This window comes from Sinocyclocheilus grahami, unplaced genomic scaffold (assembly GCF_001515645.1).
Source record: "Sinocyclocheilus grahami isolate Dianchi unplaced genomic scaffold, SAMN03320097.WGS_v1.1 scaffold106.1, whole genome shotgun sequence".
In the NCBI taxonomy this organism is placed as follows: Eukaryota; Metazoa; Chordata; class Actinopteri; order Cypriniformes; family Cyprinidae; genus Sinocyclocheilus; species Sinocyclocheilus grahami.
In genome coordinates this window covers 3,399,409-3,421,903 of record NW_015505285.1, presented here as the reverse complement: position 1 = coordinate 3,421,903, position 22,495 = coordinate 3,399,409, and the positions used below count along the sequence as shown (strand labels likewise).

General features: G+C 37.4%; 1 protein-coding gene across 7 annotated transcripts in view; it reads right to left on the bottom strand.

Moving 5' to 3' along the window:
- rims1a (regulating synaptic membrane exocytosis 1a) overlaps positions 1 to 22,495 on the bottom strand; it is an 84,398-nt gene that overhangs the window by 40,885 nt on the left and 21,018 nt on the right. For 6 of the 7 annotated variants that reach the window (XM_016276872.1, XM_016276874.1, XM_016276877.1 and 3 more), the window contains 2 exons: positions 13,187 to 13,403; positions 9,449 to 9,463 (listed from right to left, as the gene is read on the bottom strand). In XM_016276872.1, the coding sequence (XP_016132358.1) occupies positions 9,449 to 9,463; positions 13,187 to 13,403 (232 nt within the window). The remainder of the gene's footprint in view (positions 1 to 9,448; positions 9,464 to 13,186; positions 13,404 to 22,495) is intronic. The other variant, XM_016276873.1, reaches the window with a different exon arrangement.

Here is a 22,495-nt window from a genome sequence, read left to right as displayed (position 1 = left end):
TCGGCGACACGGTGGAGAACTTGCCCAGCAGTTCTCCGCTGACCAAAGCAGACTGAGGTCATCAGGTACATCCTGCCTCGGCGTGCAGCCGCCCCGCCCGTCCAGGCCCCCGCCAAACCTGGTGGCAAGCAAAAGAGCAGAGGCCCTGAGACGGGCAACCCAGAGGTGGAGGGACCTGCTCTTCAGGAGATGGTAAGCACACCACTCCCTCCCCCGGAGGAGGGCCGGGCGGAGTATCTTTTCATCTTTTCCGCCACTGACTTCTCGGTCGGTGGTACCCAAATACTCGACAAAGAGCAATTCCTCTATTTCTGGGTCCCCAGAGGGTACGGGGGGTTGTGGACGATCCAGTGCGTATCACACTCACCCTCCTCTCTCGCAAGTGAGCGGATCGGGATGACGAACCAACGGACTACCCACACACCCTCTGCTCAAACGCAGGTCAGTGTTACACACACCCAGACCCAGCCTCGGACCGGCTACGAGACGCCCGGGCCGGGTCCCTGCGTTCTTCCGCGCTGCCCCACTGCGGGTACGCCTGTAGTTCCATTGATGCCACTTGTGCGGTGTCTGGGAGCCTTGCTTGAGCTACCCAGCCCGTCTCGATGGCTCCTTCGAACCGTCAGGCTCGGCTATGCGATTCAGTCGCCCGGCGTCCCCCCAAGTGCAGTGGCATCCGCTTCACAACAGTGAAGGCGGCCGATGGTCCTGTCTTGCGGGCGGCGGTCGCAGTCCTACTGGCGAAGGATGCGATAGAGCCGGTCCCTCCAGCCGATATGAAGACGGGTTTTACGGCTCCTACTTCATTGTACCCAAGAAAGGTGGTGGGTTACGACCAATCTTGGACCTGCATGTCTGGAACCGGGCCCTTCACCTGTTACCGTTCAAGACGTTGATGCAGGAACGCATCTTCGGGTGCATCCCAGTTTGCAGCGGATTGGTTTGCAGCGGTCAACCTGAAGGATTCATACTTTATGTGTCGACCTTTCCGCACCACAGACCATTGCTGTGGTTCTTGTCCGAAGGACGAGCATATCAGTACGAGATCCTGCCCTCCGGGCTGTCCCTGTTGCCCCGTGTCTTCACGTACGTTCCCCAGACGGTCCAGCTGGTTTGGAGACGTTTCGGAGCTGCTCAGGTAGACCTGCGTGTTCCCTCGGCCCGGACGCATTGGCATACAGCTGGCCACGGGGCCTTCGCAAGTATGCGTTTCCCCCATTGGCCTCCATCAAGAGGGTAGGGGACCTTCATGCATTTTCGGTCAACGATTCGTGCCTAGAGTTTGGGCCGGCTGATTCCCAGGTAACCCTGAGGCCCTGGCCCGGCTATGTGCACAAGGTTCCCGCTACTCCCAACAGTTTAGAGTTGACAGGAAGTGAAGTAGGAGAGAGGGAACAGGATCAGGAAAGGTCCTCGAGCCAGAATTCGAACTCAGAACAGCCGTAGCGCAACAGCACTGTATGTCGGCACGCTACCTACAAGGCTATCGTCGCTGACAAAATTATTTTGCATTTTAGTTAGATTTTCTGTTTTCATTTTCATTTTAGTTGTATTAATTTTATGTGTAATTTCTTTTTAATATTTCTATATAGCTTTCATTTAATTTTATACTATAAGATCTTCAGTTTTAGTCATTTTAATACTTTCATTTATTTCAGTTAACTGCCAAGGCAACATTTCTCATTTTCATTTAAGTTTTTTGGGTTTAAGTTTTTCCATGTAATAATTATATTTTATTTTATTTCAACCGAAAGTTTTAGTTTTTATTAACAATAACAATGCTCAAAAACAGCAAATACGAATATCTGACATCAATGAGTAAGTAAAGTCTGCAGAGGTACTAAATTCATAAAATTAAAGTGCCCCTATTATGGGTAATGAAAGGTTCATATTTTGGTTTTGGGAGTCCCCAACAACAGGTTGACATGCATGCAAGATCAAAAAACACTTTCATTGTCTTATAATGTGCATTTGTTTTTACTTTACCTTATTATTTTACCTTTACGATTCCTTTTTCCAAACCCCTCCTTTGCGTGACGCTAATCGGCGGTGATTGGTCTCATTTTCATTTCATCATACCTGTAATGCCTGATAAAGCAGCGTTTGTGTGGGCAGTGCTGCTTTGTGTACAGCGTTACCGGCGAAACCGCTATTTTTACCGCTCCAAAAGCGGCATCTAGTGGCATAGAATGAATTTGCATTTTCATTCAGACCAAGGCGAAAAGACCAACAAGTGAGCGGGCAATATGCTAATGTTTCTTGTTGACATCAACATGAAACAGCTTGGGGTTCGTTTTGAAAACGACTCGTTTCAATGATTCAGAGTCGACTCTTTCTCTTCGGATTTGAGACTTTAGTCTTTGCAAACACTTGTAAAATTGAAAAAAATTGAAATCGCATCATATGACCCCTTTAAGAATATTATAATCCAACAATAGACAGACAGAATTCGAAGTGGGGTATTTTTGCCTTACATTTGCACTGGGGCACTCTTTTGTCTTTGACTGGTTAAATTCTGGCCCTGCTCTATGCACCTAACACCTGAAAGAACTTAATTGTAATGTGAAAAACAAACAAACAAACAACACATGCATATGATCAAGTGGTGTTGATACAGAGGTAGCAGTGGTGTGTATGGGGCAGAGAGGGGCAAGAGGGGCAGCTCTCTTACAATGAAAAAGCATTATACTGTGATTGAACAGGGCTGGCTGAGCTCCAAACTAATCTAAAGTAAATCAGCAGCAGAATCCCCAGCTGTCAGGCACAGACCCCGACCCTCCCCACATGGATTACAACACTCAAATACCAGCCGCCTCTCCTCCAACAACCCACAACACTGTACCGCACTGCTTCCTCTCAGATCACACATCACTTATGGACAACAAGACAGGAGGAGGCAGCCGGTTTAATCAAGACAAACTGCTTTCAGACAATATATTTGTGTGCACAAGCAGTAAAACTGCACAACCGGATTATTAATGCACAGCTTTACAATATTACCAAATGTGATAATTGAGCAATTGCTTTGTAATTCAACAAACTCTGTGAGTTTTCCTAAAAAAATGTCCTTGCAAGAACCATAAGAGCATACGATTCCGAATCTGGGCTGCTAGCAATAGCAATTGAAGCTTATTGTAAAGAGCTTCCCCATGATATTATAGATGTTTTGCCAGTGCTTGTTTTGTATTTTTCATCTATTATTTATTTTCAACAACCTGATCTTGACATTGTTGCATTAGTGATGGAATCTGTTACACTCTAAAAAAGTCTGTAAATCTAAGGCCCATTGTACTGTATATTTATATGAATGATTAATATGTTTTCCTTGTATTTTGGATGACACATTGCATTGTGTTGTGTTTTACAGTTAAAGGAAATGTCCATAAACTTAACAGATAATCTTCTGGCAGAAAATTGCTGGTACTTTTTCTGCACTTTTACTTACAGTATAGATTTTTCACTGATATCTGGCAGGCTAATGTTTTCTTTTCTAATCAGACAGATGAAGGTGTGGTCCAGTTTGTTATCCAACACTCAGAAGAAGAGTATTTGGCATTCATAAAATGTAAACAATGACTATAAGTGCAATAATATTAAAAAACATTCCCAGGGGTCTGTGAGAGAAGGAAAGAGGGTGTACAGTAAAGGAAGAGAGAAGGTCGAAGCCATGAGAGGGTCAGTCTTATCCTTCCAGGATACTCATCAAACTCCTGCAGGTCTAGTGATGGGCTAATTAACATCTGCTAATGATCAGTAAAGGCCCTGGTGCCTGTGAGCCACTCTGTCCAAAACACACAGACTCTCTCTCTCTGTCCAGCATCTCTCTAGCTCTCAGCTGATTTCACCTTCAGATCAAACAATAACTACTCATTCAGCCAAATCTGTTCAAATCAACTTCAAATGAATCACCAGTCTAAAAAAAAAAGGATCAGGAAGGATGGGTGTAAAATTCTGTTCAAACGGGAAAATCTGCTAAAGCATCCTCTCTCACACCACCTCCATTTTCATTCTTCAAGAATCAGTGTGAAAACAGCAGACAAACATGTTTTTCCCAGTGTTGCTGTTTTTAGCTAATCACAAAAAAAAACAATATTCAATATTCAAGACATTATTCTATTCTATTCTATTCAGGGGTTCACATACGTGGTGTGCATGAGCGACCAAAATAAAAAATGTGATGGGTAAATATTTCAGACCACTCATTTGCATACTGACAAAGTTGACAGCTGTTAATGCACAAAGAATATTTCAGATCGACCAACTGTAATACTGTATAAGACTTCCATTTGAACTTAAAGGGATAGTTCACCCAAAAATGAAAAATTACCCCCAGGGCATCCAAGATTTAGGTGAGTTTCTTTCTTCAGTAGAACACAAACAAAGGTTTTTAACACAAACCGTTGCAGTCTGTCAGTCCTATAGTATTTACAGTATTTATATAGTTTTTTACCTCTGATTCATGTAATGTCCAAACTGTTCAAACTGTTCAAACTGTCCTGAGCGGCAGCACGTCCTCCTGAGCGCATTCTCAACAGCAGGCGCGTCAGGCGTCTTCTTCTTCTTGCTTTACTGCGGATCGCAGACTTATAAGTGCATTACTGCCACCTATCTCTCAAGTGGACCATTGACACTCCTAATTGAGATTGTAGATAGAGTGTCAATGGTCCATTTGAGAGATAGGTGGCGGTAAAAAAACGATATAAATACTGTTCAGTTTCTTGCACTGACCAATCGTTTTGTGTCTTTACACATCAATGTATCGTCACGAGCCACAGGGTTTAATTTGGCTTTGTTTGTGTATGTTTTTTTTTACTCTCAAAGCCGTGATTCCCATTCACCTCCATTATAAGACTAACAGACTGCAACGGTTTGTGTTAAAAATCTTCGTTTGTGTTCTACTGAAGAAACAAAGTCACCTACATCTTGGATGCCCTGGGGGTAAGCAGATAAACATCACATTTTCATTTTTGGGTGAACTATCCCTTTAAAGCATAAATCTAGGCCAGGAGCTATCAGTTTCAAAGAAAAACACGAAACTGTGACATTCAATGATGCACTTCACTTGGCAGCGCTAAACCCGGAAGCACATAAACTTCCTTGATGGCAACCCTGGCAAAATAAAAGCTTATTGATTGAAGCTTGCTGATTTTAGGTTTGTAAATGTTGAAAATTCATATAAAAATAAAAAAGTAAAAAATGACAATATTTAACCAATGTAAATATTAGCATTGTATTTTTCAAGTGTACTATAAAATAATTGTATTTTTATTTATTTTAAAATAAAATAGTATTATCATCACACTTTATTTATTGTTTTGTTAATTATTTTATTAAAAAAAAAACTGAATAAAGTCCAATAATACTAGTATTACTATTATTGATTATTATTTAAATTTTTTGTATATATATGTTTAATGGGTCACACTCAAGCGGCAACCTCCCGCTCTCTGTCGTGAAGCCAACACTGAAGTGACTTAAACTGTAATTCGTCAACTGGTAGCTAGAGGCTGGCTGCAAAAGGGAGTCAGTCCCATAGACTCCCCATGTTAAAATGCCCAAATTTACAGCAGAAAAAAACATGTTTACAGCCTGGTTCAAAAAATGATTTTGGTCTATATAGCTAATTTTGCCCTTCATAACAACTGTGAGGGGGTGAATGTTTTTATAAGTCATCTGTTTAAATTATAATAAGCCTCAAAGTTCTGCATAATTAAGGGTGTGGCCACTTGAGTGACAAGTGGATTGCCGCTGCTGTCACCACCGTCGAGCTAGGTGGGCGTGGTTTCAGCAACCAGCTCCCACCTTTTGCCCATTTTCGATTATCCGGGAGTGACACGCGGTGAGGCGCTGCCAAGATGGCAACGGCCGGCTCTGCCCACTTTGAGCTTCAAAGACGCTCTTCAGGAACTTACGGGTGACGTCACGGACACTACGTCCATGTTTTTATACAGTCTATGGTCACACTATGTGCAGTGTGAGCACCAAACCAAATATCCAGGCGCTCTCATGAGAACCAGACCAAAAAACTTATGTGCAACCCTGATTATATTATATTATACTATATTATAAAGATCAGAACTATCAGAATCATCAATGATTTGAATTCAGGTGTCACTGTGAAATGGTTTCCTTTTAAGCACCTGAATATTTCATTGCAATATAATGGCTTTTCAAACACATTAAAATAAAGTAAACATCAATATATATCAACTAGACAATACAGCTGGCACAGTCTACACAATATCTAAGTTAAATATCTCAGAAGCAAAGGTTGGAGGATTTTGAAAGTGGACACAAGATGAAACTAGACATAAAATTACTATTTGTTTTAGATTAAAAAATAATTAACACTTAATTTTTAAATAAAAGGACAATGAAATTAACAATATTAACACTACTAAACACTTTTCTAAAATGTCAGTGGCATATTTCACTTTCTTTAGTGGATTACCCACAAAAAATGAACTTCTGCCATTTGCATGTATGTGTGCTTTATGTGTGGGCATGTGTTATCCAATACAAGCGTGTCCTGGATTACACTAAAGCACTCGTCCCTCTCCACCCTTTCAATGCAAGATTAAGAGAATGTAATAGACACAGTTTTTTAGTCATCCCAAAACATGGTTTATTTTTGTTTGTGTAAAACTGTCAATGCTTTTGTGATGCAAGAAAAATGACACCCATTCTCAGCTCTTGTGGAACAGTACCTGAATGTCCAGGCAAAAGATGTTTGCAGTAAACGAATCTAGAACCCCAGAAGACTCGTCATGAAAATCTCTGGCTCTTCTCCACCCAGCGGCACAATCTACCCACAGCTCACTGAAACAAAACTCTTGAACTCAGGCTCTCAATAGCTCCGCTGATAAATTACTCTCAGTCGAAAATCCGATTCTACACTCGTTTGTATGGTTTCTGTGTAAACCACAAACCACTGAACACACTCAACAGCAGTGGATCTGGTGGGTCGCAACAAAAAGATCTGTCGCAGGTCTGTTCTTTTGGAGTAAAAACAGCACTAAAAGCAAAAATAAAATAAAATAAAAAGCATAGTTAGAATATCAAAACAAATACACTTTTAAAAGACAAGATAAAATGTATAGTGCTGTTTAAAAGTTTAGGGTCAGTAGGTTTTTGTTTTTTTTTGGAGGAAATTAATATTTGTATTCAGCAAGGATGCATTATATTGTGTGACTTTAAAGACTGGATAAATGGCTGCTGAAAATTCAGCTTTGCCATCACAGGAACAAATTACATTAAAATATGAAATAAAATGGAAAACAGTTAATATAATAATATCACAATATTACTGTTTATTTTTGACCAAATTAATTTCGGCATTTGGTGAGCTTAAGAGACTTATTTTACAAAGTCTTAAATATCGCTACTTGTTAACATCAAGGGTTTCTATAGAGATCAAATGAAACTGATTTAAATATTAAGATTTAAAAAAATACTTTAATAGTATTTTTGTATTCCAGGTTTGGAACAACTGCTGAGATTCGTAACAATTTACCAACGAGCCATCATCTGACTCCAGCTGGCTTTGTTTGACTAGCATTCATCATCAGACTCCGCCTCTTCCTCCATCTTGTTAATATCATTTAATTTCCATCGCTCGGTAAGATGCGGACAGGCAGGGTTGTCCGCCGGTGTCAGGTCCACGCAAACGGGGTGGATAAATGGAGTGCTTGAGTTCGGTGAGTGGAGGAAAAGGGAGAACGCAGTACACGCTTCCACCTCCGACAGCTTGATGAATTGGGGCGGCAACAGGCAGAGCTAGACCCATAATTCAGCATGTTATAAATCCTGGATAAGGATGAAAGACTGCCACAAAATACATTACTGTCCATTCCGTCTAATGAGCCAGTACATCAGCGCCTGGAGACGCTCACCCACCAGCCCTCTCTCAAAACACTCCTTCACCCGTCCCTCATACAAAGACCATTCCTATTGTTAAATACCGGATCAATAGTGTAAATAATCTATTTCATCTCCCTGTTGATGTTACAAAACCAACTTTTAGTCGTTCGTCACTGAGACATACATCTCACACTTGACAAGCCATCTGCGGATCGATACGGTGATAAGTTTAGCTCGACTCCCTCTCCAAACATCAGGCCTTCTCTGAATTAAGCAGATTGATGAGGTCTATGAATACAACGCCTCCCATGGTACCGCCAGACTTTTGTGTGTGTGTGCATTTCATTGTCACATTATACTCGTCTCTGTACACCTGAACTCAAGTCCAAATCCCCACTGGATCTGTGTCTCGTATTTTCACTACATAAAGTCCTACATGAGGCCTAACCAAAGGCTGTTTAAAAAAAAATCTGTAATTCTCACCAGGGTTGTTTTAGATAACTAAACCTAAAAACATAAAAAATATATATTTACTTGAAATAAATGTTAAATTGTTAATAATAAATGTTAAAAAAAAATGTTTTTGTTTGTTTTGCTTTTTTAGCTGGCCAAGGCAACATTCTCATTTTAATTTAGTTTAACTTGATGTATTAAAATAACTCAAACTGAAATAAAAAAAAATTATAAAACTAAAATATGACAAAAAATGTAAATCTATTTTAATTAATTTCCCTGTCAATATAATATCCACAAACAAGATGTAAAGGAAGAGGAGAAAGATCAATATTAATCATTTCACAGTGTCGCTTTGAGGAGGTGGGCAGTTGAATGACACATCGTTAGTGTTTTCCAGTATCACCGAAGTTCTGGTGTTAAAAACTACACAGCTCCAAAGCCCAGCCTGGCTGACCATATAGTCTAAATGGATCTTTGGAAAAGAAAGAAAGAACAAGAGACTGAGAGGATAGTGTACTGCCTAGGGAAACGAATCTGACTTCAAAAACAGCAACATTCAGAAAGAAACGCTTGGCTGAAGAAGAAAACACAAATATTACCAAGAGGCCTGATAATCATTGGGATAATGAGCTCTGGATTGCATATACAGGGATCTTTTTGCAGCACTGAAGTATATGGCACTGTTCTGATAAACGAATTCAGTGCCATGAGAGAAGACACAGTGCATGTTCATTTTAACAGTATAGCAGGTCAAGCAGGACATGCATTCATCGAACACATTCTCTGGCCCTGATTAACTAGGATCACAAATAAAGGGTGCTACATACTGCACTACATGTGTGCATTGTGGGTGATTTACTAACAAGAACTGTATAAATAGGTTAGACATGTCAATATTTAAAGGAGGCTTCTGCATGTGGTAATTGTACTAAATGTTACATGAAGTGCTCACTGCATACCAGGCAAACACATAATGACAAACACACACACACACACACACAAACAAACAAACAATAAATAATACTGAAGTACTGAAGTACTTGTATATGTGAATGAAGGGAGTGAGGGAAAAACACTTTCAGATCAGCATTCACACTGCACAGTGAACAAAAAGATAATAGAAAATGCTAACCACTTTGTCCTCTTTCTTCTCCAGCGTCACAGAGAGAAACAGGATGGTGGGTGGGGGAGAAGAACAAGAGAGAGAAGTATGAAATGACAATCAGATATGAAAACAAAAACCATTTAGATGCATACTGGAATAATAAACATAAAAACAGCTCTAGACTGGCATTAGCAGCATCAAAAGGTGTCAAAATACAAATTGCATTTTCCAGTTGCAAAACAAACTTGTCTTGGAAAGTTTTACATTATAATGTGGATTTATTCACTTTTTCCTTGCTATTATTTCAGGACAGATCACGGTAGTGTACATTTGCAGGTATGTTGCCACCCACAGGGCAAACCTGAGAGGTGCAGGTTGCACTGATATTCACTCTAATGCCCGGTTCAGACTACAAGATTTTAGCCTGATTTTGCCATGATTTGCTTGACGTAGGGTGTCGTGGGGATTCGTAAATGATAATGGGCGTCGGGACGCAAGATTCCATCGTTTCAGCACGTGTAGCGTGTCATAGCGGACGACAACCGATTCCGCGTCTGCGATGCTTCACGACATCACGACAGAAAGACTAGCATGTTTAATTTTTTTTCCGTCGTCCACGACGAGTTCTGTCACATTGGTGATGTTGACCAATAGCAGCACAGAAGCTCTTTCAGACACAGGTTTCAAACATGGCAAAATGAAAGAGAGATGATGGTGCTGCTAGGTGGAATTATGAGATGGAGGAAAGGTTCGTGGAGCTGTGGCAACAGTACTCCTGCCTATATGATGTGTCATCAAGGGACTACCACGACAGAACAAAGAAAGAAAAATGCTGGCGAACTATAGCGGAAGCACTGCAGCAATGTTTACACTCTTGTTTTCGGAAGTCAGTCGCTAGTTCCGCCTTCTCGATGACTGGTCGGGAAGCAACGTGTAGTCTGACATGTTTCTTGTCCACGCCACAACAAGATTTTAGGAGTCAAAATCATGTAATCTGACACAGTGACTATCGTGACCGACAAAAATATCATGTAGTCTGAACCCGGCAAAAGATTTCCCATGATTTATTCCCAGTGGAAATAAAGGTAGTGCATGGGTCACTGAAAACGAGAACATGACATTCCGCTTAGTAGGTCCTACTGCTTCAGAGCCACCATAGTAAAAACATTCACAGACACTAAAATGCTATTGTATAATTATAAAACACCTGCACACTGATAAACAAATGCACACTAAAGGCAGGTGTAAACACTGTACCATTTTTCATTAACTAGCTGTCATATGTATTTCACTGCCATTTAATGAAGAATCCATACAGATTCACACTGCAGGACACATCATTTTGGAGACTTATCCATTGGAGGCTGGCATACATATCAATGAGCACGGAGGAAGAAGATTGGTTAACTTCAGATGTCATAGTAAAAGCATCATGGTACAGCCATCTGCCATGTTTAATTCAATTTACTGTATTTAATTTTGTAGTTTGCACTTTTAATTGTGGCTAGTCTGTGGCTGGGAGTTTATTAAATTCCTTTAAAAAATACTTTGGGCATTCAGAAATAAATGTAATTGTGCATATATACACTATGATTTTAAATTTTGGGGCTGGTAAGATTTTTTATGTTTTTGAATGCTCACTAAGGCTGTATTTATTTGAACAAAATAAAGAAAATCGGTAATATTATTACAAATGAAAATAACTGTTTCATATTAGAATATACTTTAAAATGTAATATATTCCTGTGATGACAAAGCTGAATTTTCAGCAGCCATTACTCCTGTCTTCAGTGTCACACAATCCTTCAGAAATCAATCTTTTATTCTGATTGGGTATGCATGAAACATTTCTTATTATTATCAATGTTAAAAACTTAAATTGCGCTGCTTAATATTTTGTGAAAACCATGATACACTGGGTGCAGCATTTCTGATTTTTGTAACAGTTTCAATGAACTATTTTGAGTCTGTTCACTCTGGACCAGCTCAGGCTACTCATAGCAATGGCTATGCTCATAGTAATAGCTATTAAGTGTATTTCATCGCCTTTAGCTACTGTTTCCAGTCTACCAGATTGAGTAGGTGTAGCTCTCTATGTTTAACCTACAGGCATCTAGCGACTCCATTATCAAGACTGCCACTCTCATTAATAGCACATGCCAAAGGGCTCCGAGAAACAACATGCGCTCATTTCAGCGAAACTAACCTCAGGGCAGCACCCATCCACTACCAATGGAGACTTCACTTCCATTGCATCACATATGGGATTTCTCCTACCTTCTCAGACACAGACAAAAGCATCTGAACAGCCTTCTACACTCAACACTGGCCCTATCTGAGCTTTCTCACATCAAAACCAAAATTAAACCTCACGACGTGCCAAATGTAAGTAAAAATCAGCTTTGGGAGTTACAAAATCAATACAAAAGCAACAAACAGGTCCTAGCTGACATTAATTAAATCATAATCTCAGTGGAAAATATACTTATTAAAAATATGAATGTAATGAAATTCAAATTCTGGCTGATGCCAATAAGCAGATAAACATTTTAAGCCAATAACCAGTAAATGGTAGATACATAAAAATTATATTTTGTCTAAATAAATGGGAAAAAAACACAAAAAAATATTTTAATGTTAATGTTTTTAAAATACCAAAAACATTTTAATGTCCCAACTAAATTTAGGTACAGTATCACAGCATTATAATGCAAAATTAAAAATATGATTAATTTTAGGATAATTGGGCCATATTTTCCCAGTCTTCTCAATAGCAAAAAGTTGCCCAATTTACCTGAATTCACTCTAGATATTAATTTTGACATTTGCTAAAGATTTTATTTAACAGTGTAATTAAATTATTAGCATTTTAAAGATTAACAAAGTGAGCATTTGGATGATGGCAAAGATAATTTAAATGTAAAGGGGAAATGAGCATGTACAACTAAATATCCAGTTTCGACAGCTACCAAAAAACTATAACATTTTTAATACTGATAACTAATACTGTCAATATATTGTTTATTCTTCATTAAAAAAATAGCATTATTCATGACATTAATATTATTTATTAGTCATTCTATGGCTAAAAATCATAAATTTTTCATAAGCAAAATAATAATTACCTTTTTTATTAACTTGTAAATAAAATGTAAATAAAAAATGCATGATAGGATACATTGACTGCCAATAAAATTTCTCAATTCACTTGCCATTGGCTGGCGTAGACAATAGTTACACTAAAAATGGCCTGGCTTCATTGTGTAGCTATAAAAACTTACATATTTACTTCAAATATACAGATGGATACATCTGTAACTAAATCAGTGTGTTATTAATTACATTTACCCTTATCTCCACCTCACTGACCTCACTCCCTACTCTACTGCCGCTGTCGGTGAGCTGTTGACTCCCTACACTGCACTCATTATGACTGAACACTAATTAGCGCTCTGGACTCAGTGGAAGGAATAGAAAGCGAAGGTAAATATCACACTCCAGGAGGTGGGCTACCATTTCAGGTGCTTCTCTTTGCGTGGTACGGCTGCCCCGTGGAGAGTCAGTGCCGACTCGGGCATCCCAATGTGGGTGTGCGGTGACCCCCCGGTGACCAGCAGCGTCATCTCCTCTGACTAATGCCCAATTAACCTTTCTCTCATCCACCCAGCGCCCTTCTCTCCCTGTCCTTGCTTAAATGTGTGCAGATGCAGGTCGAGGAAGCATGAAAAACAGTCTGGCCACTCACACGATATAGGTGGTACTCACGTTATTGGAACGCAGAGAGACCCTTCCCCCGCAGCGGGCACAGAACTTAGTCTGGCAGTAGGAGCACAGGTTTCCGCAGCCATCAGCAAACTTGGTCTTGTGGCAGATGCCACAGGTGGGGGCGTCATCCTTGTGTTGGCCCTGCTGCCTCTGTTGGGGGGGCTCCGGCCCAATCCGCCTCACCTGCTCCTTGTAGTTGGCAAACTGCTGGTGCAAACTGGAAGGGGAGAGGAGACAGAGAAAGAGAAAGGGGACATAAGAAATTTAGGTTCAAATTCAATAGTCGCCAATGTTACATTTTTACCTGATAGCTTCCCAATCTTATGAGTAAATTTAACATCAATTCTCTCAATTTTAACATGTTACCAGTAAATGTAACATTTTAGCCAAATAATCCCTCCATTTTAACATTTTACCCCAAATTTAAAATTTTAACCCAATAATCCCTCAAATTAATAATTTTACATTTTTGTACCATTTTAACCCAATAATCCTTCAAATTTGTATTTTTTTGTGACATTTCAACCAAATAATCCCTCAAATGAATAATTCCACATTTGGTAAAATTTGTAACATCTTAACACAATCCCTCAAATGAATAATTTTACACTTTTGTAACATTTGTAACATTTTATTAAACCCTCAAATGAATAATTTTACATTTTTGTAACTTTTGTAACATTTTAACCCAATAAACCCTCAAATTAATAATTTATGTTTTTTTTGCCTTTTGTAACATTTTTACCTAATAACGCCTCTCCCCCCTCCCCAAGTTTACCAGCAAATTTCAAATTTTTACCTAATGACCCTCAACATTTTCCAGCAAATAACTTTTTAACATAATAATCCCTCAATTTTAACATTTTACAAGCAATTTTATAAGTAGATTTAACATTTTTATCTATCATCTACCAATAAATCTGACATATCAGAAATTTTGACTTGATGACCTGATACTCTAATTAGATTTTTCCCCTAATAATGCCCCATATTTATTTAGATTAATTGACAATATGTTTTTTTTCTAACAAACTGATTTTCACAGTAAGTTCAATGGTTACCCTGTTTTCTCAAAAAAATCATCTCACAGAACAGAACCAAACAATATAGCCCTGACTGACCATGTGCACATAACGAACTCCAACTTCAAGGTATGTATTTACTTGGAAAATATGTTGCTAGTAAGCACTTATTCTGAAGCTAATGCAGTAATTGAAGACAGTATCATGATATTTCAAAGGTTCACAAACTGCATGTCAGTGGAAACTCCACTACCAAACCTCACATTTCCTTCACTCTCTTTCACTCCAGCTCTATCTCTGTCTTTCTTTCAGTCTAATGTTCTTTCCACCACGTAGATGAAGAATGCTTAAAGACTACATGAACGTCTTCCAAAAGAGTTCCAAACAAACCAGCAACTACTAAACAAAATCATGACACATACAACCCATATCCAGCATTTTCCCGTCTAAACAGCACTGAGGTCTCAAGCATGAATCTATCCGGAGCTTTACTTACGCTAAAGGGGTCTTCCTCACAGACTCCTCCGCCATGACGATATCATGTGACGTATATTAAAATAAGCAACCTATATATAGAGTTAAAAGAATATACTACCTACGGAATGTGATGAATGTGCGAGCATCCATGCATAACGTGCCCCAGAGAAAGACAACGAGATGATCTGAACTCCTGCCCCAGTCCTAACCCCTGTCTCCCTCCCCTGTGCACCCCTACTGCTCTCCTGTTCCTCAACACCGTCACCAGTGAACATCCTGTGGGTCAAAGATAAACGTAAAGAACAAGATCCAACACAGGAGTGACAAGATGTGACTGCAAGATTAAAAATTTAAATTAAAAAACTAAATCGGTTGCTTTTTCGCAGGCATAAGAGTTCAATACAATGCAATACAATACATTTATTATAACTTTTTTGGTATTAAAAGAAGAAATTTACAATTACACAATATAAAAAAGTGCAAAAACAAAGAACTAGGTATCTAAAAAAAATTCTATAATTAAATTACAAATATGTGGGAAATATTTACAAAAATGTCAAATTTTTGTCACCATCATTTAAGGTTGTAATATTCACCATAACTGAGAAGAACTACAGAAAGTCAGATATATGTTTTTATTTATTTGAATAATATATTTTATCCAGTTTAGCTGGATTATCAATTACGAATGCTCTAAAATTTCTTAGGAAAAAATTAAATATCCATCCATTCATCTATATCAAGGGCTATTTTTAATGGCATGATCAATTACTAAAACACTAGACACAAATTATAGACAAATAACAGGCTTTTTACAATATTCTGTTCCTCAACACCGTCACCAGTGAACATCCTGTGGGTCAAAGATAAACGTAAAGAACAAGCTCCAACACAGGAGTGACAAGATGTGACTGCAAGATTAAAAATTTTAATTAAAAAACTAAATCGGTTGCTTTTTCGCAGGCATAAGAGTTCAATACAATGCAATACAATACATTTATTATAACTTTTTTGGTATTAAAAGAAGAAATTTACAATTACACAATATAAAAAAGTGCAAAAACAAAGAACTAGGTATCTAAAAAAATTCAATCAAATTTTTGTCACCATCATTTAAGGTTGTAATATTCACCATAACTGAGAAGAACTACAGAAAGTCAGATATATTTTTTTATTTATTTGAATAATATATTTTATCCAGTTTAGCTGGATTATCAATTACGAATGCTCTAAAATTTCTTAGGAAAAAATTAAATATCCATCCATTCATCTATATCAAGGGCTATTTTTAATGGCATGATCAATTACTAAAACACTAGACACAAATTATAGACAAATAACAGGCTTTTTACAATATTTACAATAAATTATATATGATTTCTCAATTTTATGTGGCAAAATTTCATGTGCAGAAATAAAGAGACTGAGAGACACAGCATATAACAGTATGAGTTAATGCTATTAGCTCAGCTCAGATAAGTTGGCGTTTCAAACTTCAAATTTCATAAGAAATGTTTGAATTTATAATGGAAGTTTTTGATTATAGATACATTATAGATACATAGCAAATAGCACAGAAAGTACATTGAGATCTCTTATGAAACTCTAAAGCTAATATCTAATAAACAAATGAAATATTAAATTGATTTTTAATCTAGATTTTTAAGTGTAACTGGAAAAAGGCACATTGTAATTCCAAAAGGCTTGAAATAGGATCCCAATTGCAATCAAAAAAAGGAAAGCAGGTTGAATTAAGCATGCATTCTTCTCATCTCAACATTAAGATGTAACATTCACCTTTCAAACTTTCAGAACACAATGACCTTTAGTTACAGTAGCTTCTATGAACAACAGAGCACAAAGTCAACGCTGAAATTAAATTGAGCAGCACTAGACTACAAAAACCTTTCAACGCTTTATGGAAAAACATGAGAAACAGAGACAAACATTGAGCTTGGCACTGTAAAAGAACATGTGAAAGTGCTTTGTACTCTGAGCCGGAAATGATATTCAGGAAAGCAGCCCAGGCTTGCCATAATTGAGACAGCACGTAAAACAAAGACCCATAAGTGAAGCACAAGGTTATACGAAAGTGAACCACAGCTTTACTTTACTAGCACAAACCCCTCTTCCCCATCACAAATCATTTGCTTCTCTCTCTCTCTCTCTCTCTCTCTCTCATCTAGGAATAGAAATAAACCTTTTGTGAAATGCAAATCAGGCACAGAGTCTGCAAGAAACGGTGAGCAATTCACACAGGACTCCGGCATTAGCACAGAACTTGGTGTAATTAAGGTATGAGGAAGCTCTAATTAATGTGGTAAAGTGTGGGGATACGGAGGAGAGCCGGCGTGGAGATGCGTGAGGTGGGATGCGTTTTTACTCCGTTCTCCCCTGCTTCATGACAGCTGGTCCTCAGTGGCTGCTGATGTCGTCGGGCGAGCACATGGAAACGTCCATGATTAAACAGCTGTCAGCAGTCGCTCGTACTAACGCACACCATGACAGGAGCCACAACTGTAACTCATTGGCTGTGCGCAGCGTTCCTGTGGAGGCTTTGGTCGGCCCTACACGCTGGCCCATTTATCATGTCCGCTAGGCCCCACGGCTCCCCCCATGGGCATAAATCCACCCTATCTGTGCCAGGATGTCGTATGAAAGGACAGACGAGGGACAGAGATGTAGTGAAAGTACTGCTGAGGTTCAGTCAGTGTAAATTCAACATCATTCACAGCGAATGCCGGGACAAACGTGCGTTTATGAGGGAACAGAGCACATTGGCAGCCTGTGATGGAGCCATAAATGCAGCTCACAGGCACTAGCAGCTCCATTCATCCTCTAACAAAAGAGGACAAATCTAAACACCACTCACAGGACATTTATGCTGTGTTCAACAGGAAAAACAGCTTGACACAAAAATGCCATTAATAAAATATATGTCAATAAAGAAGAAGGTATTTTATATACAGTGGTGGCCAAAATTATTAGAACACTAGTATTTTCACCAGCTAAAAAAATGGATTTAAGTCAGTTATTTCTATTGTTTGCTGTAATGTGTCAGTAGGAAATATCCCATTCATTTTGCCATTAATTGTAATATTCCAAAGAGATTTTTGTTTGCACAAGGAGTCTGACGACAGCCAGTGCTCCACACAGAGATCTGATCTCATCATCATCCAGTCTGTCTGGAATGACATGAAGAAACAGAACAAACTGAGACAGATTAAATCCAGAAGAACTGTGGCAACGTCTTCAAGATGCTACAAGAAACCTTCAAAGCTATAGTACTGTTAAAAGTTTTAGGCACTTGTGTAAAAATGCTGTAAAATGAGGATGCTGTCAAAAATAATGTCATAAATAGAATTTCTTTATCAATTAACTTCTACTAACTAAATTAAATCAACATTTGGTCTGACCATCCTTTGCGTTTAAAGCAGCTTTTGCCCTAGGTGCAATCTCATTCCAGACAGACTGGATGATGATGAGATCAGATCTCTGTGTGGAGCACTGGCTGTCGTTAATCTCACTGGATTATTACAGTTATTGGCAAAATGAATGTTTGGAAATGTAAACTGATATTTCCTACTGACACACTACAGCAAAAGATAGAAATAACTAGGGGTGGCACGATACAATTTTTTCAGAACCGATCCCGATCCGATACCAAAAGTTCTGAGTATCGGACAATACCATTACCGATCCGATACCAGCACAGTTTTTTTTATTTAATTTCTATACCTCAGTGTGTGTTGACCTGATCATCACTCTTTTGTGTATTACACACAATCTACTAAATATAGACAACTTCATTATAAAGAAAAATAACAAATTAAAAAATATATAATCATAATCTATGAGAAAAATACAATTATAAACTAGGTTAGTGGTTAATTCAGCAGCAAAAGTTACTCTACAAAAAATGAGTTCACAATGATTTTATAAAATGTAAACATTTAGAGTAAAATGTTACACATTGCTCTTTGTATTGTAATATACATTCATGAAAAACAAGTAAATATAATTATATATAAATATATGCAATAAAGTAAATAAATTTCTTTTACATTTATAGCACAGTAATGATGCAGCAACATATGATAGATACGACAGAACAAGAAAGGCTATTAACAATCTTTCACTGTGCAAAAGTATTATAACATGAAATGCTCCAATACAGAGCAGAATGATGCGCTCGAAGCAACACGGAGTCACAGCGCGCAGCGCTCTGCATAGAAAAGTTCAAAGATACTGATGCGTAGTGTATTAAATCTGTGCGTTAGTTTATTAAGCCTTTTCTTTTAACAGTTTTAAATTTCAGTTACTGTGCGCGTGAAGAACAATTCATAGTGCTCTGTACGCCAGTGTTGTGATCTCTAACAGACACCCGGTAGAAAGTAACATGATTTAGAATTAGCTATAAACTCCAGCAAGATAAAGTCATTTTATGCAAAACCACTGATGTTTATCTACAGATCAAGTATAATAATAGGAACATTGTATCATCCTTGAGAGAGTTTCGTCATCTTGACTGTCGTAACTGAACGCGATGCGCAGCTTGAATGCTGAATGGAGGATGACTGACAAGCCACAGCGGAAAGGGTTTATGTGAACTTGAATTTAATGACATAAATACTCATCTGTACCTCACATTATACTATGGAACGGTCTCAGAACACTTGAAATATAGGGCACGGAATCTTTATGGTGCTTTATAATGTTTTTGTGCCTTTCGTGGGGTTTAACAAAAGACAGAATAGTATACGCACTATATCGGATTTGGATCGGTCTCGTCTGACCGATACCCCGATCCAGCAGAAAATGCCAGTATCGGAGCGATACCAATCCTGAATATCGGATCGGCGCACCCCTAGAAATAACTGACTTAAAGACATTTTTTAACTGGTGAAAATACTAGTGTTCTAATAATTTCGGCCACCACTGTTCAAAACTTTGGGATCGGTAAACATTTTTTAATGTTTTTGAAAGAAGTCTCTTATACTCACCAAGGCTGCATTTATTTGAAATATGAAATTTGGAAGGAAACATTTTTTAATATTGTAAATATTATTAAAACTATTATTCAATTATTTTTTATTATTAAAATAACGGTTTTCTATATTAAAATATGAAAAAATAGGATTGTAAATAAATTTTTGGAAAAGCTGAATTTTTAGCAGCCATTATTGAAAACAGTTGTCCTACTTAATATTTTTGTGGAAACTGTATTACCTTTAATAAGAAATCTTCAGTGAAATTATAAACATCTTTACTTTTTATGTGTCCTTGCTGAAAAAAGTATGAATTTATTTTTTATAGATTTTTTATTATTTTATTTTACAACAATACAATGTGAAAAACATACTGCCATTTATTTCTTCTACAATGTAATCTTTTAACATTTAACATTTGTTTGTTAATTAATGCCTTGCCTTAAATGAGTTCTGCTGGATAACCAGAGCATCATAACACTAAACATGTCTGGAGATTAATATCTTATATATCTTGTTAATATAACTTCCATTTATAATATATATATATATATATATATATAATGTATGAACACAAAATAAAACACAGAATATATATTAAGAATGAATAAAAAATATAAAATGTTATACTTATAAAAATGTTTATAAAAGCTATTTTAAAAATCTATATTTTATTACATTACTGTTTGTCTATCAATAAACAGTGCAAAATAGCGACATGTAGGAGCACATGCACTTCTCCTGTATAGTGTACTTCTAATATTTTGAGAACGGATAGTTACGCTCTAAAACCCCAAAGTGGAAAAACAGTATTACTCCTCTTAACATTTTCTTGAATAACAAACAGGGCAGCACTTATGCTGCCAGGCAAACTCACATACCTTAAGTACCTATAAGAAAGAAATAGTCTCATTACTCTTGATAAAAATGGGCTAAATTTAGCCTCTTAAATGAACGCAGCACTTTCACTCTATTGGTTCCATGAATTTAAAGGCCTCTTACGATATGGCAGCTGCTCATATTTTGCATTAAACAGCTGTTTAACTGCATTTTTTAAAAAGGCTTTCGCTTATAAATCTAGCAAAGGGTGACTACCACTTATCACAAGGGGACCGAAGTCACTAAGGCCAAACTGGAATGATTTATCCCATCACATGGAGATCAATGTTTGAAAGTGAGCGGAAATCCATCAAAGTACACCATGTGAAAGCATCAGGAGAAACATAGTGAGAAAATCACTCCCTTCCAATTTAGAAATTAAGCCCCCCTTCCAGATAGTAGCAACTCCATGTATGACTGATTTCTGCAGACAGACACCTTAAAATAAATGGGGTTCAAATGAACTGAATTATTTGGGCTTTTGATTTTGTTGTGCTTATTACCACACAGAAAAACAATGCTTCTGTTGGGCCCCGTGAGGGTTTAAAAAGGGAAAAATCCATTGAGAGAGTAGAATAAAACAAATGTTAGTCCATTTCTTAAATGTCAATAATTTATAAGAAGGTTTTGTCATGTTTAGAGATGCACTAATACTGAAATTCTAGGTGATACAATATTGCAGTAATCCTTCTTTATATGGATGATAATCGATAAATGCCCAGTATAAAATTATATAACATTTTGTTTAAGCATCAAAACTTTATATTTTGTACAATATGAAAAATGGATATTCATTTAAAGATTTGCTGATTACTTTTAATAGCACTATTAAATTATTAGTGTTTTTAAAGATTGACTTTAAATAAGAATTACACAATGGTACTCTAAATGTAAAAAATAAAGGGAAATAAGCATGTCGGTCAAAGACAAAAAAGGGTTTAAGCATAAAAACAATAAGTGTAATACTGCTTTTTAAATTGTTGTTGTCTTTACCAATTTTTTTTTTTTAAGTTTTCTGTTTAATTTCACTGCAATTTTGTTTTTGTTTTTCCAAGCAAAAAATACATATCATAAATTTTTCCCTGATTTACAGAAGACACCCACTAAAATGTCATTCAGTGTAACAATCTTGTCAGGCATATTTACAACAAAAATCAATTTATGACATATTAAAAGTAGGGTTGCACCGATATGAACATTTTGACCGATACCGATAACCGATTATTCTTTATTTTTGAAAGCCGATAACCGATATGTTGGCCGATAAATCTATATCCAAATTGTTATATACTTTTTGAGAGCCTGATTACAAAAAAGGTCTCATCATTAAAAGCCACATCCCAAACACTTCAACATAAGCAGCCTAGTTTGAACGGTGTACGTTTTAAAAATATTTTTACTCTCCCATTACCAAATTTAGTCATAAAAAAAGTCTTACAAATAAATAAAATAATGCATAAATAATGCAAACAAGTCACTGGACATCATTACACATGTAAAGAATCAAAATGAATGCGCCACAGATCAATAAAACAGAATAGCCTCTGCACGGACAATAATTAAATGATTTTAATTACTAAACCATATTGTTGATGAAAATAATAAGAGAAAAATACAAGTGGTTGTTGTTATTAATAATATATCAATGATTTTGAAAAAGTAACAAATTAATACCACTGTTTTAAATAGCAGCCATTGAGCTGCAGCTCAAGCTGAAGCTGAAGAGCTGAATGAACACGGTTAGACAGCATGATTATTGCACAGGTGTGCCTTAGGCGGGCCACAATAAAAAGCCACTCTAAAATGTGCAGTTTTATCACAAGCACAACGCCACAGATGTCGCAAGTTTTGAGGGAGCGTGCAATTGGCATGCTGACTGCAGGAATGTCCACCAGAGCTGTTGCCCGTGAATTGAATGTTAATTTCTCTACCATAAGCCGTCT